This window comes from Lactuca virosa, chromosome 6 (assembly GCF_052849685.1).
Source record: "Lactuca virosa cultivar CGN04683 chromosome 6, Lactuca_virosa_CGN04683_v6, whole genome shotgun sequence".
Taxonomy (NCBI): domain Eukaryota; kingdom Viridiplantae; phylum Streptophyta; class Magnoliopsida; order Asterales; family Asteraceae; genus Lactuca; species Lactuca virosa.
This window is the reverse complement of record NC_136431.1, coordinates 40,563,390-40,578,135: the sequence shown is the minus strand read 5'-3', so window position 1 is coordinate 40,578,135 and position 14,746 is coordinate 40,563,390. Positions and strand designations below refer to the sequence as shown.

The window sequence follows — 14,746 nt, the reverse complement described above, 5'->3', positions numbered from 1 at the left end:
CAACCAAAATCACATAAAGGCCACACATACTAAATCACACATTATAACAAAGAAGATTTCTGGAAGCAGAGGAAAGAAGGAAAGCAAGCAGAAATCGTTCAACAATGGCCACCATCTCATCATCTTTTCTACAAACTCTGAATCGACCATCCCCCATCTCATTTAAACCCAACCAAATCTCCAAAAACAGGGCTGTCTCCTTCAAGATTCAAGCTGCCAAGATTCCTGCTGGTGTATGCACCTTCTTTTCCTTACAATTACACCAATACAACATGTACCCAAATGGATTAAACTTATTTAAATCGATCTAAAGATCCTTATTGAGTTCAATTGTTGATAATCAGGTGGAAATGCCAAAATCACAGCCAACATTTAAAGCCCCTTTTCTTGGATTCACGAAAACTGCTGAGATATGGAACTCAAGAGCTTGTATGATTGGTCTCATTGGTACTTTTATCGTTGAACTGGTATTTAATCTCTCAATCTTTTTATCTATATATGGATTCAAAACTTATGATATTGTATGCGTTAATCGACTCTGTTTTTACCAGATCTTGAACAAAGGCGTACTTGAGATGATTGGAGTGGAGATTGGAAAAGGACTTGATATTCCCCTTTGAGAAGACTATTAGTTTCCATTGTTTAGATTCTTTTTTCTTTACTGAAAATACCTCTGAGATATGGAACTCAAGAGCTTGTATACTAAAAGTTATGTATCCATCTTTACAAAAATATTTGTGTTTTAGGCTCAATTTAATGAGTCAATCTTGCATTTTCAAATGCTTTCATTTGGGTGTGAGGGATTGACATCATTTTTTGCTAATAGGATCTTCACTCATAACATTATCCTTTACAAAATAATAGCCTAAATATGGTACAAATATCAACATGTTTTTGACTTAGCTCTATGATGAGATGTTGTCCAAGGATAAAAGTTCAAGTCCCTTAACAAAATAGAGTTTGCGTGGATCACCATTCAAAAAAAAAAGATACACCATATATTACAACCTCTTTATATATATATATATATATATATATATATATATATATATATATATATATATATATATATATATATATATATATATTACTATATTTTTAGGTAAATTACATCAATTGTCCCTCGTACACATGCCAGAAAGCGTGTTTAGTCATTATTTTCAAAAATTAACTCGGACCGTCTCTCGTTTGGTTAATAGTTGCACGCTTAATCCCTCGTTAGTTTAAATTTGCGAGCTTCATCCATTGCGAGACCTAAAATGACTATTATGCCCTTTTATATTTCTTTTCCATTTAATTTAATGTTATAATTATTATTTTTAATTTAAAAATAAAAGAAAAAACAATATGGCCCCACTTCATACCCCCACCCCAATAGATTATCGGATGAACACCACCTGCATCTCTCAAACACCATACTTCCATCGCCACCTTCTCCACCCTTCTTCCTCAATCATATACCTTATACCACCTTAAAACCCACCACCAGCTTCCTACCTCTTCCTTTGCCGGGTTACACCACCATCGGAACACCCTTGTTGCACCCCTGTTCATCGTCACAAACCGCAACCAACACCCACTTTAAACCTTACCTTCAAAATCGGAAAACCCACCTCAGTCAAAACCACCTTCGTACAACCTACACCATTCGAACATCAACGGTTCATTGCCTCCAAACAATAACTACCACATGCCTTATACCACCCTCGAAGCCAACCATCTCTATCCCCCCAGTTTCTAAACTTTATCTTTACCAAAACCGCCTAGAACAGCAACCAAATCATCCCTTGAAAACCATCTTAAACACCGCCCGGAATGTGATCACCTTTCCGTCTCCGTTATCGATGGAGAAGATTTGGGTTCGATCTGAACCCGCTTCTCTGATCTGAATCTCCATCATCTTCGATTTATAAGTTTAGGGTTTAGTTTGGTTTCATTTGCAGGTTCAAGGTTCATTTTTTGAGGTTTGAGTAATGACTGGTGGTGATTGTAGGAGGTGTTGGCAGTCTGTGAGACAGAGTGAGAGAGATGACAGATTGAATTCAAAGAAGAAGAAGAAAGGAAATTAGGGAAAGGATAAATCGCATCTTACTTCTCTCTTTTCGATATTCTGATTTGCTGCAAATCGAGACCAGCAAAAACGAGAGGCGACTTAGGGTGTGACATCCCCATTTTCATGGCCAGAAAAGACCGATTTTGTTTATGCTTTATAAAAATCAGAGTACTTCTTTTAATAAAAATCTTGCGGAATTTGTTCACAGAAAAACATGATAAATACGTTATCAAAGCATTTCCGAAGAAATGTATTTTTATTCATTTTAAAACATTTGGGATGTCATCGTCAATACAGAAACATAAGCATAAACAGAACTTACATTCATTTACACTAGTGATCTACATCTCTTTTAAATCTCTCAGTGTAAAGTAACTTCACATCGACACCTGTGATACAAATAAACTGAGTGGGTCAGGTTGGGAAACCTGGTGAGTACATAGGGTTTTCAACCCACAATAATATAATTATTATGTTTAATCATCAAACAATTAACCCAATTACCCATCCCCATTATATTCTTTACTCTTAAGGATCTACCCTAAGAATCAGCTATTCCTCGTTCATTCATTCCTAAGGATCATCCTAAGGAATCGGCACGAAGTCCATCGTTGCCACGGTTTACACAACAGGCACTAAGTCTGCATAGTCACCAGGGTTTAGGCATCAAGTCTGCATGATCACCAAGGTTTAGGCATCAAGTCTGCATGATCACCAAGGTTTAGAGTACACCGGGTGAACACAGCGTTCACAACAACTACAGGTTGCGAGCCTGCTAGTGTTCCACTGGACTGTCTAGAATAGTCCGTGGTTGTCATCCATACTCTGCTGAATGACGGGGCCACCATTTGAAAAAGGCTTCTCGCATCGTCCACCTCTCACCCTCACCTCATGGTCTAATTCATCCCTCATCTCATCATTCAACTCATATTTCATCTACTCATGTTTTACCCAACACATTTTGTAGATATAAAATACATATACGGTTTAAATCATTTAAATCAGGTATAAAATTGTTCATCCAACATAGATAGCAAGTATACAGATAATATGCACACACAGCACGTAATTTATATAGAATACTTCATATCTATGTGTAAGCTGAAAGTAACTATGCACTCACTTGATTAGGTGGTGACTCTGCACTTGAACAGCGCTTTGTTACTTCTTAAAACAATTTCCCTCGACAAAACCTAGTATAAATACCACTAGGGTTTAGTTTTAACGTTAACCGCGACTAATTAATAGTCTAGCTATTATTATTATTATATAAGCGTTAAATAACACTCAATATAACACATAATAATAGCCCAAATAATTATTTTAAGGACCTAATAACATTACTATAATTATTTAAAAGTTATATTAAAAATTGCGTAGGCGTAGCTCACTTACAGCGAATTTTAAAGAAAACCGGGCTTTGCTCGGAGCAGCGTTTCCGAAACCGAAAGACCCTTTTTCTCGGGACTCCGGGAGCCCCGGGGCTTCCTTCGGGTGCTAGGGGATCACCTAGGCTTAGGGGAGGGTTCAAAACCCTAGAGAGAGAAAGTTTAGAGAGAAGAAATAAAGAAAGGTGTGAAATTTTCGGAAGAGTTCGGACCCCTTTTATAGGCGCCATCAGCCTCGGACTACGCTGCGCATCCAGCAGCTACGCTGGGCGTAGTTCGGATAAGGTGCTAGTTGGATCCAGCTGGCTCGCACTCGGTCTCGGATGGATAAGGGCGAGGGTACGCGGGGCGTACTGACTTCGGACGCGGGGCGTATGCGAGGGCAACGTGTCTCCATCCGGTGCGACTTCAGCGATCATCATCGGACGGCTGGGAAAGCGCCACGTCATCACTTTCGCATCAGGTCTCGCAAATTCGACTACAAACTTTAAAAATTCGTAACTTTCGCGTACGAGCTCTGTTTTCGACGTTCTTTATATCCACGCGAAGGAGGGAACGTACTCTACAACTTTCGTCTAGACTCCGTCGGCTAATTCTGACTTTATTTTAAAAGTTATATTTTTAACAGGTCGGGACAGGATTGGTCCGTTAAAAATTCATAACTTCTTCATCCGACGTCCGTTTTTGTCTGTCTTTTTATCGTTATGCTACTATTAACGAGATCTTCGATTCTCGTTTAGGTTGTGTCGGCTAAAAACCACTCGATCTAATATTCGAATTTCGGGCTGTACACTGCTAAGCCGAAACTTCGAAAAATCGTAACTTCCTCATACGAAGTCAGATTTGGGCGTTCTTTTTATGGACGCTCTCGGTTTAACGAATTCTTTGACTTTCGTTTAGATCGCTAAGGCTGAATATCGCTCTATCATAAATTCACTATTTACGCTTCCCGGTGCCGTGCCGGTTCCGTCACGAAACTTCGACGGGCCATAACTTCTTCGTTATAACTCGGATTTCGGCGTTATTTATATGTACGGAAACCTTGTAACATATACTATAACTTGGTTAATATTATTTATCCTAAATAATCTTTTGTCGAAAAGTCGTTTTCGACCCCTATTATCCCCAGATTGACTAGCCCGGATCTACGGGCGTTACAATTATCTCCCCCTTAGGATGATTACGTCCCGGAATCATCAACGAAACAGGGCTCACATGATGACTCCATCCGTTATCTCTTCATCCTAAGTGATAACCATAACTTTGACGTTTCTTCGAACGAGTATCTAACTCTTAGACTCCTTGACTACAGGCGGTGCTCGATCTTGCACCTGCTCCCTTATCTCTTAATAGACTCCAAATTATGACCTTGAAGTCACAATCTCGATTCTTACTGGAGATTCCTTCTTCTTCTTGACAAACTTAAGAATAAATTCTTTGATTTCTATAATAGAGTGACGTGCCTCGTTCTAACGGCCTCTCGTCGTATGTTGCAACACTTAGACTCAGGTCTCTTAGAGTCAAATTCCAGAACAGACTATACCTTCCTTCACGTTCTTATGTAGCACTTCTAACTATAAGTTTCTTACTTTAACAACGATCACAATTGCTTTGACTATCTTTAATCTTCAGGCTTAAGTCGGATGCTATATCAAACTTGGCTCTCTGAACCACGCAACATACTCAGCGTAGTCGGACTCAATTTGATATGACCACTATGGTCGGAATAACAATCATTTTCTTAGTCATTACCGAAACGATGGTAACGACATACTTGAATAAAACGAAATGAATTACTAGCTCCTTGGTAACCTTGTGACTTTCCCTGATCCAAGCGTGAGTCCTGTGCTTCCGGTAGTATATGCATCTACTACCTTTCACACCTACTCATACTCGTCCCAAGTATTGTCTCGCAGTTTTCCAAGTCACCATACAAGAAAATCACATAACAACTTAACACATCAGATAGCAAAACGAAGGTTTTATATTATTCCTTGAAACGATTACATAGGTGTTCAAGTTCACCCTAGACTATGCCTCTAACATGCTACATCATACGATACTATGGCTACTGCATAACTCGATCTTCGGATATGAAGTCCTCATCCTTGATTCCTCGCGTTGTTGTCTGCTTCATCGAGGATCATGTGGAATGCCCTTGGTCTTGGTGGCGTTTCTGGCCTTGCTGCCTCGTTTTTCTTCGGACAGTCTTTAGAAACATGCCCCTCTTTGTTACATCTGTAGCACACCCTTTTCTTGGATGTACACTTGCTGGCGTAATGCCCTGTCTTTCCACATTTGTAGCAAGTCACCTCCTCGCTACATTTCCCGAAGTGTTTCTTTTTACACTTCTCGCACCACTTAGCTTCACCTCCTCCTCCTCCTTCAGTCTTCGAGAATTTCCTTTCTTTGTTGGATTTCGAAGATCCTTCGTACTTCCTTTTCTCGCCAACTTCAGCTCTCTCCAGACCTTTTTCCCTAATTCTGGTCTCAAAATTCCTAGCTGCTCTAACGGCTGTTTTCAAGGTAGTTGCCATTTTGAATGTTGGGCCAAAGTCTATGGGCAGACCGTTAGCAAACCTATCGATCTTGGAGAGTTCAGTAGGCACCAAATAGGGGAATAGCTTCATCCTCTCGGTGAATGCGGCGGCATACTCATCCACACTCATCTTTCCCTTCTTCAGGTTCTGAAATTCGTTGTTTAGGTCTATCAGATCTATCTCTGAGCAGTATTGCATTTTTAATTGCTCCATGAATGCTTCCCAAGACATTCGCATGGCTTCTCCTCGTGGCATTGTATCTGCCAACAACTTCCACCAACTTAGCACTCCAGTTTTTAGTTGTCTGACTGCAAAGACGGTCTTTTTCTTGTCGCTACAGTCACAGCTCTCAAACACCATCTCCATTTCGGAGATCCAGTCCATAATCTCAACCGGCTTCGGGTTTCCAGAAAGACTTGGTGGCTTGGCACCCAAGAAATTCTTATACATCCGCCCATCCTTGTCGTTTCCCCTCTCCGGGTCATTCCTTCGTTCTCCTTGAGTCCCAGCTTGACTCATATGGCGGCTATAGTTCCCTTCCTCCGATTGTTCGGGACTCAGCTCGGGTTGCTCAACGGGCCTGGTAGGTTCGTCCCTATTCAACATCTGCCTCATTTCTTCCCTTTGTTCTGCTAACATGGCCCGAATCATGGCTTGTACTCCAGCCATGGTGATTGGTTCGGGTGCAACTTCTACTACAACAAGTATTTGCTGAATCACTGGGGTTGATTCCTATTCCCATTCGCATTCCCAGCTCCACTGCGGGTTCTTGCCATCTTGATCTATACACCGAATACGGTGAATTTAGATCCTTATTTAGGATAGACGTTTAAACCGTCCTTATCACTCCGAAACGTTTACATGTTAGTTCTAATATCGTAGTCGTACGTTTAGAATCCTGAACACATAAGGTTTCCAGATCCGGTCGGCAACAGACCATAGATCCGAACAAGTAACATCATATAAGGCATAAATCATTTAGCACATAAATCATATTAGGCATCTTCCTAAATAAGCTAGTGCTTGTGTCTATTCAGGTGTATTACCTAAATTTATTGGACACACTCCTCACGATCATCACTTAGCATTCTAAGTTTAAGTCTAGAAATAAATCCATATTCCTAGTTCGCTTAAACTAATGCTCTGATACCAACTGTGACATCCCCATTTTCACGGCCAGAAAAGACCAATTTTGTTTATGCTTTATAAAAATCAGAGTACTTCTTTTAATAAAAATCTTGCGGAATTTGTTCCTAGAAAAACATGATAAATACGTTATCAAAGCATTTCCGAAGAAATGTATTTTTATTCATTTTAAAACATTTGGGATGTCATCGTCAATACAGAAACATAAGCATAAACAGAACTTACATTCATTTACACTAGTGATCTACATCTCTTTTAAATCTCTCAGTGTAAAGTAACTTCACATCGACACCTGTGATACAAATAAACTGAGTGGGACAGGTTGGGAAACCTGGTGAGTACATAGGGTTTTCAACCCACAATAATATAATTATTATGTTTAATCATCAAACAATTAACCCAATTACCCATCCCCATTATATTCTTTACTCTTAAGGATCTACCCTAAGAATCAGCTATTCCTCGTTCATTCATTCCTAAGGATCATCCTAAGGAATCGGCACGAAGTCCATCGTTGCCACGGTTTACACAACAGGCACTAAGTCTGCATAGTCACCAGGGTTTAGGCATCAAGTCTGCATGATCACCAAGGTTTAGGCATCAAGTCTGCATGATCACCAAGGTTTAGAGTACACCGGGTGAACACAGCGTTCACAACAACTACAGGTTGCGAGCCTGCTAGTGTTCCACTGGACTGTCTAGAATAGTCCGTGGTTGTCATCCATACTCTGCTGAATGACGGGGCCACCATTTGAAAAAGGCTTCTCGCATCGTCCACCTCTCACCCTCACCTCATGGTCTAATTCATCCCTCATCTCATCATTCAACTCATATTTCATCTACTCATGTTTTACCCAACACATTTTGTAGATATAAAATACATATACGGTTTAAATCATTTAAATCAGGTATAAAATTGTTCATCCAACATAGATAGCAAGTATACAGATAATATGCACACACAGCACGTAATTTATATAGAATACTTCATATCTATGTGTAAGCTGAAAGTAACTATGCACTCACTTGATTAGGTGGTGACTCTGCACTTGAACAACGCTTCGTTACTTGTTAAAACAATTTCCCTCGACAAAACCTAGTATAAATACCACTAGGGTTTAGTTTTAACGTTAACCGCGACTAATTAATAGTCTAGCTATTATTATTATTATTATATAAGCGTTAAATAACACTCAATATAACACATAATAATAGCCCAAATAGTTATTTTAAGGACCTAATAACATTACTATAATTATTTAAAAGTTATATTAAAAATTGCGTAGGCGTAGCTCACTTACAGCGAATTTTAAAGAAAACCGGGCTTTGCTCGGAGCAGCGTTTCCGAAACCGAAAGACCCTTTTTCTCGGGACTCCGGGAGCCTTGGGGCTTCCTTCGGGTGCTAGGGGATCACCTAGGCTTAGGAGAGGGTTCAAAACCCTAGAGAGAGAAAGTTTAGAGAGAAGAAATGAAGAAAGGTGTGAAATTTTCGGAAGAGTTCGGACCCCTTTTATAGGCGCCAGCAGCCTCGGACTACGCTGCGCGTCCAGCAGCTACGCTGGGCGTAGTTCGGATAAGGTGCTAGTTGGATCCAGCTGGCTCGCACTCGGTCTCGGATGGATAAGGGCGAGGGTACGCGGGGCGTACTGACTTCGGACGCGGGGCGTATGCGAGGGCAACATGTCTCCATCTGGTGCGACTTCAGCGATCATCATCGGACGGCTGGGAAAGCGCCACGTCAGCACTTTCGCATCAGGTCTCGCAAATTCGACTACAAACTTTAAAAACTCGTAACTTTCGCGTACGAGCTCCGTTTTCGACGTTCTTTATATCCATGCGAAGGAGGGAACGTACTCTACAACTTTCGTTTAGACTCCGTCGGCTAATTCTGACTTTATTTTAAAAGTTATATTTTTAACAGGTCGGGACAGGATTGGTCCGTTAAAAATTCATAACTTCTTCATCCGACGTCCGTTTTTGTCTGTCTTTTTATCGTTATGCTACTATTAATGAGATCTTCGATTCTCGTTTAGATTGTGTCGGCTAAAAACCACTCGATCTAATATTCGAATTTCAGGCTGTACACTGCTAAGTCGAAACTTCGAAAAATCATAACTACCTCATACGAAGTCAGATTTGGGCGTTCTTTTTATGGCCGCTCTCGGTTTTACGAATTTTTCGACTTTCGTTTAGATCGCTAAGGCTGAATATCGCTTTATCGTAAATTCACTATTTACGCTTCCAGGTGCCGTGCCGGTTCCGTCGCGAAACTTCGACGTGCCATAACTTCTTCGTTATAACTCGGATTTCGGCGTTCTTTATATGTACGGAAACCTTGTAACATATACTACAACTTGGTTAATATTATTTATTCTAAATAATCTTTTGTCGAAAAGTCGTTTTCGACCCCTATTATCCCCAGATTGACTAGCCCGGATCTACGGGCGTTACATAGGGTTGAGTGGAGATATGAGATGGTGGTGGTGATTGTGGTGTTGTTAATGATTCCACTAGCGATGGTGGTGCTGTTGATGATTCCATGTACAATTCCTTCTTGAGTTCTAGGGTTTGATATAGGCGATTGGAGGAGGATGAAGATCGATTCGTCTGATTTTGGTTTATCGCTTTGGGGTGAAGGTGAAGGTGGGGGTGATGGGGCTTCGCCGACGTCAAGAGTGGCTGAGAATGGGGGGGAAAGGTAGAGGAATACGTAGGAGGGGGAAGCGGGGAGGGGTGGGTTCATGTATGTATATTTATTGTTTTTTTCTTTTTTTTTAATATAAAAAATAATAAACAAATAAAAAGAAAATTCAAAAAGAAATAATAAGGGCAAATGGCCTTTTTATGTCCAAAGGGACGAAACGTGCAAGTTTTAAACGAACGAGGGACAGTCCGAGTTAATTTTTGAAAATAGAGACTAAACATGCTTTCTGGCATGTGCACAAGGGACGAATGATGTAATTTACCCTATATTTTTCTATATTATTTAAAATTATTAAATTAATTTTGTATTTATTAGCTTTTTTAACGAAAATCTTGATATGACTCTAAAATAGACAAAGTAGTATAGACATAGATTTGAATTTCACATTATAAAAACTAACATTTGACAAATGTTATTACACTGTAGATAAGAGCACATCAATCTACAGTGTAATAACACTATGCTTTAAGAGCATCCACAATGCAAGTAGTATAAGAGTTGAATAAGGTGATGACTAGGATTGAATAATAGTTGAATGGAGTGTGGGTGATGACATGAAGTAGAGTTGAATGGAGGAGTTAAATGATCATTAAATGGTTCAACATTAAATGGTTCAACAGAAAGAATAAAGTGGTGATTAGGATTGAATATGTGTTTAATGGATTGTGGGAGGTGTTGTATAGATGTTTAATGGATGATGTGGCAATCCATTGAACTCTATAGAGTTCAATGGATTGTGGATGCCTAAAGTGAAACACTACTTCAGTACGGGGATTGAAAGGGGATAACAAAAATCTTGTAATAAATGATTTGAGCTTAAATCTCATTTAGGTTTTTCTTGATTATGGATAAAAAAACAGGGTTTTTTCCACATTAAAGGATAAAGTAGCCATATGCTTATCTCCACGAAGGTAGAGCCATTGAACACTAAAACCTGGCCGGAGTTATAGCGGGTCTCCGAATTTGTTGCGATATTATTTAAATTTAGAATGACAAAAATGCCCCTAATAGGAATTTAAATCACTTTCTTGTTAATATTGCATTTAGCCTTTTACTTTGATTAAATACATTCCTAAATCTTTGTTTATGCATATGGGAAATACACCCTACTTTGATGCAAAATTCATAAGAACAATGATGTGATGGTATTTCTTTACTATTGTGATATTTCTTTCAAGTACCTTAAATCTTATTGCATGCTTTTGAATGAATGCCAGAATGGTCAAAACTGAAATCCAAGTTTATCAAATAACTATTGTAATCACTTTAACATTACCTTAATTTAAATACGAAAAAGGAAAATGAAAGAACACACTATTGCATTATTAGAAAAAAGCTAAAGAGATAAAAAACAAATATGTAACATGGAAGAAAGAAGAAGCTAAAATAAAGAACATAAAATAATTTTTTGTGGAACATATAACTTCTGTTTATATTAGTTTTGTTTGTTTTCGCTCTTATCCTCTTAACTATCTTTATCACATCATCAGTCACATTTTGCATATTTGCAACTACAAAACCACTCCAAAATACAACCCGTTTGTTATAGTAATGGATAATGGGTAAATAAGTAAATCTTTCCTTTAGAGAGTGTTATTGTTTGGTTTGAGAGAATGGTAGAAGGAATGGAATGTTGATTCCATTAGAATGAAAAAAAAACATGTTTGTTTTGCCTGATTAAAGGGAATGTGGACTGTTCTAGAAAGAATCTGATTCCTTTCATTTTGTTAGTTCCCAATTCTTGACCATGGATGTTTTTAGGAATATGGAAATTAAAATATAGCCCATTCTTATTAATGTAAATTTTAATTAGATGAATTTACATAAAATTACGTTTTAATGAAGCTACATATTTTAAATAACTAGAAAATAACTTTTTTTTACTATAGATATATTTGGGTTTAATGAGATTTTATAATGTTTAGTTTTAAATGCTTGATAAATTATCCCTTGATTAATTGTTATTGTATTTACATCTCATAATATAAATCCCTATTCTAATAAATGAATAGTTTTAACCTCATTTTGCCAAGTGTCACTCTAATACAACTCCTCATTAATATTATGCCATGTGTCATGTAGATGTATTAGGCAACTCATTTCAAAATTCAAATTTATATTTTCTAATTATATGTTAAATTTGAAGTTATAATAACTTTAAAAATTTGATATATCTCTTAATTAATAATTTATTTAAAATGACTTATCTAAAATAATTGATTAATAATTATAAAATTTTATTATAAAAGTTTAATTAATTTTATAACCGTGGTTCCCACGAGTTATAAACTAGTAATTCATATGATCATAAGAGAAGTATGGTTTTGAATAAGGTCGATCATGTCGATACCCAACGCGTATGAAAGCATATGCAAAAGCAAATATTAACTTTTATTTTTTGGGTTTATTTGCAATTTATTTGTTGCTTACAAATCATTTTTATTGTAGGAGATGTGTGGAGTTCTAATGTGGTTCTTTGATAATGTTCTTAATACTCCATAGGTTATGTACAAATACATTTGGTATGCTCAAAATCCAAAAAATTTATATTTTGCTTTTGCATATACACATTTAGAAAAATTACCTAAAAAATTATTGGGTTTCGTATCTAAAAATAAACGAGGGTAAAATTGTAAAAACTGAAGAATTAATGGCAAAAGTATCGTCTGATTACTTTCTTTGTCTAATCGTTCTGTTTTAGAAAAGAAACAACCATATATAGCTTAGTTAAGACATGTTTCTTTTTTTTCCTATCAAGTGTTGATAAAGTGTTGTGAGATCGTTTTTTTTAATTTAAAATAATTTTGGCATCAATTGGGTTGACATGAAATATCTATTATCCACATATTTTGAGGTCTTTGTTTTTTTAATGTAAGTACATTGCTAAAAGTCACGTTAGTTTTAAAGTCTCATGATATCATATTACATTTAATGAACTTTTTATAAACTAATTTACTATGATTTGTAATGATTTTATTGTATTTCATGATCTTTGTTTGCATTTAAGGAACAAAGTGAAAGGGTCTTCTATTTACTAATTTACTGTATTTATTGAAGGTTGTCCAAAGATTTTTCAAGCAGAAGCACTGTGTCTTTAATCCAGGGTGAAATAGACCTGATATAGCCTTGTGATGACACATGAGTTGAAATAGACTCGTGGGTGAAATAGTCCCGGAGGTGAAATAGACCTGGTACAGCCTAGTGCTGACATATGAGTTGAAATAGACCCGTGGGTGAAATAGACCCGGTATAGCCTTACGCTGAAATTTATGTTTGGTATGCGGTATTTTGGGGAACTCACTAAGCTTTGTGCTTACGATTTTTAGTTTATGTTTCAGGTACTTCCGGTTCAAAAAGGAAGAGCCCGAGATGATCGCATTACACAAACCATGATTTTTCGCTTTATCAACTCTGATGTACTTTTGGATGATTATTGATATACTCTGATTACCTTATGGTTTGATAAACATGTTTGGTTGATGGTTTATTTAATATAAAAACAAAAAAATTTGGTTATGAGTTTTTGGGATGTTACATGTATAGTTAGACCGAAGACCAAAGGAGGTTATCGAGACCGGGGGTTTCCCTAAGAAAGAGAGACCAAGTATCAAGAGCTCTTGACATACAGGGAGGAGAATGGCAGGGGGATCAAAAGAAGTTGTGGCTCATAAGCAAGGTACTAGTGTACCGTTTCAATGTCCTAGATTAACGAAGACTAATTATACGACTTGGTGTATTATGATTGAAACCGTGTTGAGGGCATATGGACGCTGAGATGCTATAACTAAAGATGTAGTTGATGAGAAGAAAAATTATACAACTAATGGTATAATTTTTCAAACCCTCCAAGAGAATGTTCTTTTGTAGGTTGATAAACACAATAATGAAAAAGATGTTTGGGAATCAATCAAGGCAAGGATACAAACGTTAACAAATGAACTGGAGATGCTTAAGATGAAAGACAATGAAACAATCAATAATTTTTTCAGCAAAGGTAATTGGTATTGTTGCAAAATTCAAAAGTCTTGGTTCAACTTTTGAAGAGAAGGTGATTAAAAGAAATTTTCTCAACTCGGTTCCAAAGAAGTATTTGCCAAATGTAGTTCCCATTGAACAATATTCCGAACTTGAAACTATGTCATTTGAAGAACCGGTTTGAATGGTTAAAGCTTATGACGAAAGGCTTCAAAGTCTTAGAAGAAAAAAAATGAAGAGCAAGATCAACTCGAACAAAAGCATGATGAAAGTAGTGGACGCGGAAGAGGACGTGGAAGGAACTATGAAAGAGATAGAAGAGGCGACGGAAGAGGAAAATGTTGAGGTGACAAAAGTGGATTCCAATATGATTGTGAAAATTTTGGGCATTTGGCTATGAGTGCACAAAACCAAACGACAAAGACAACAAAAAAATGTAAACTTGATCGAAGAGGAAGAACCCACATTTCTTGGGAAAAAAATGGGTCAAAATTAAAAGGGTGGATGTTGGGTTATTTTAATCTTGACAGGTTGTTTTAATAGTAATTTAGTAATTACTTTATTTAATGAATTAAATAAATGGTAGTAGGTTGAATAGTCACCCTGGGTCATTATAGGACCAGGTATTTGAGAGTATTAACTTGTGTTGAAGCAAGAAAAGAGGGAAAAGAGGGAACTGGTTTACTGTAAATAGTCACCTATCTACTCAATAAAAGTAAGCATTATTTTTCTCTTCAGAAAAGTCTCTCTCTCTCTCTCTCTCTCTCTCTCTCTCTCTCTCTCTCTCTCTCTCTCTCTCTCTCTCTCTCTCTCTCTCTCTCTCTCTCTCTCATCCCAAAATACGAACACATAAACATATATGAAAGGGCCTGATATCCAACAATTTATTACTCTAGTTTCAGATCTATCAAACTTTCATTTCTTTCTGTTACAATCTAT

General features: G+C 37.4%; 1 protein-coding gene across 1 annotated transcript; it reads left to right on the top strand.

Annotated features, from left to right (window-relative positions):
• On the top strand, nt 1-780 carry OHP (one helix protein). The gene is made up of 3 exons (XM_079054550.1): nt 1-233; nt 345-467; nt 552-780. The coding sequence occupies exons 1-3, from the start codon at nt 105-107 to the stop codon at nt 618-620; spliced, it is 321 nt and encodes a 106-aa protein (XP_078910676.1). The 5' UTR covers nt 1-104; the 3' UTR covers nt 621-780.
• The last annotated feature ends 13,966 nt before the right edge of the window (nt 781-14,746 follow it).

Coding starts and splice junctions, on each gene's coding strand:
- OHP (XM_079054550.1), top strand. CDS start 105: ATGGCCACCATCTCATCATCTTTTCTACAAACTCTGAATCGACCATCC. Junction 234..344: donor CTGCCAAGATTCCTGCTGGT/GTATGCACCTTC, acceptor GTTGATAATCAG/GTGGAAATGCCAAAATCACA. Junction 468..551: donor GTACTTTTATCGTTGAACTG/GTATTTAATCTC, acceptor TGTTTTTACCAG/ATCTTGAACAAAGGCGTACT.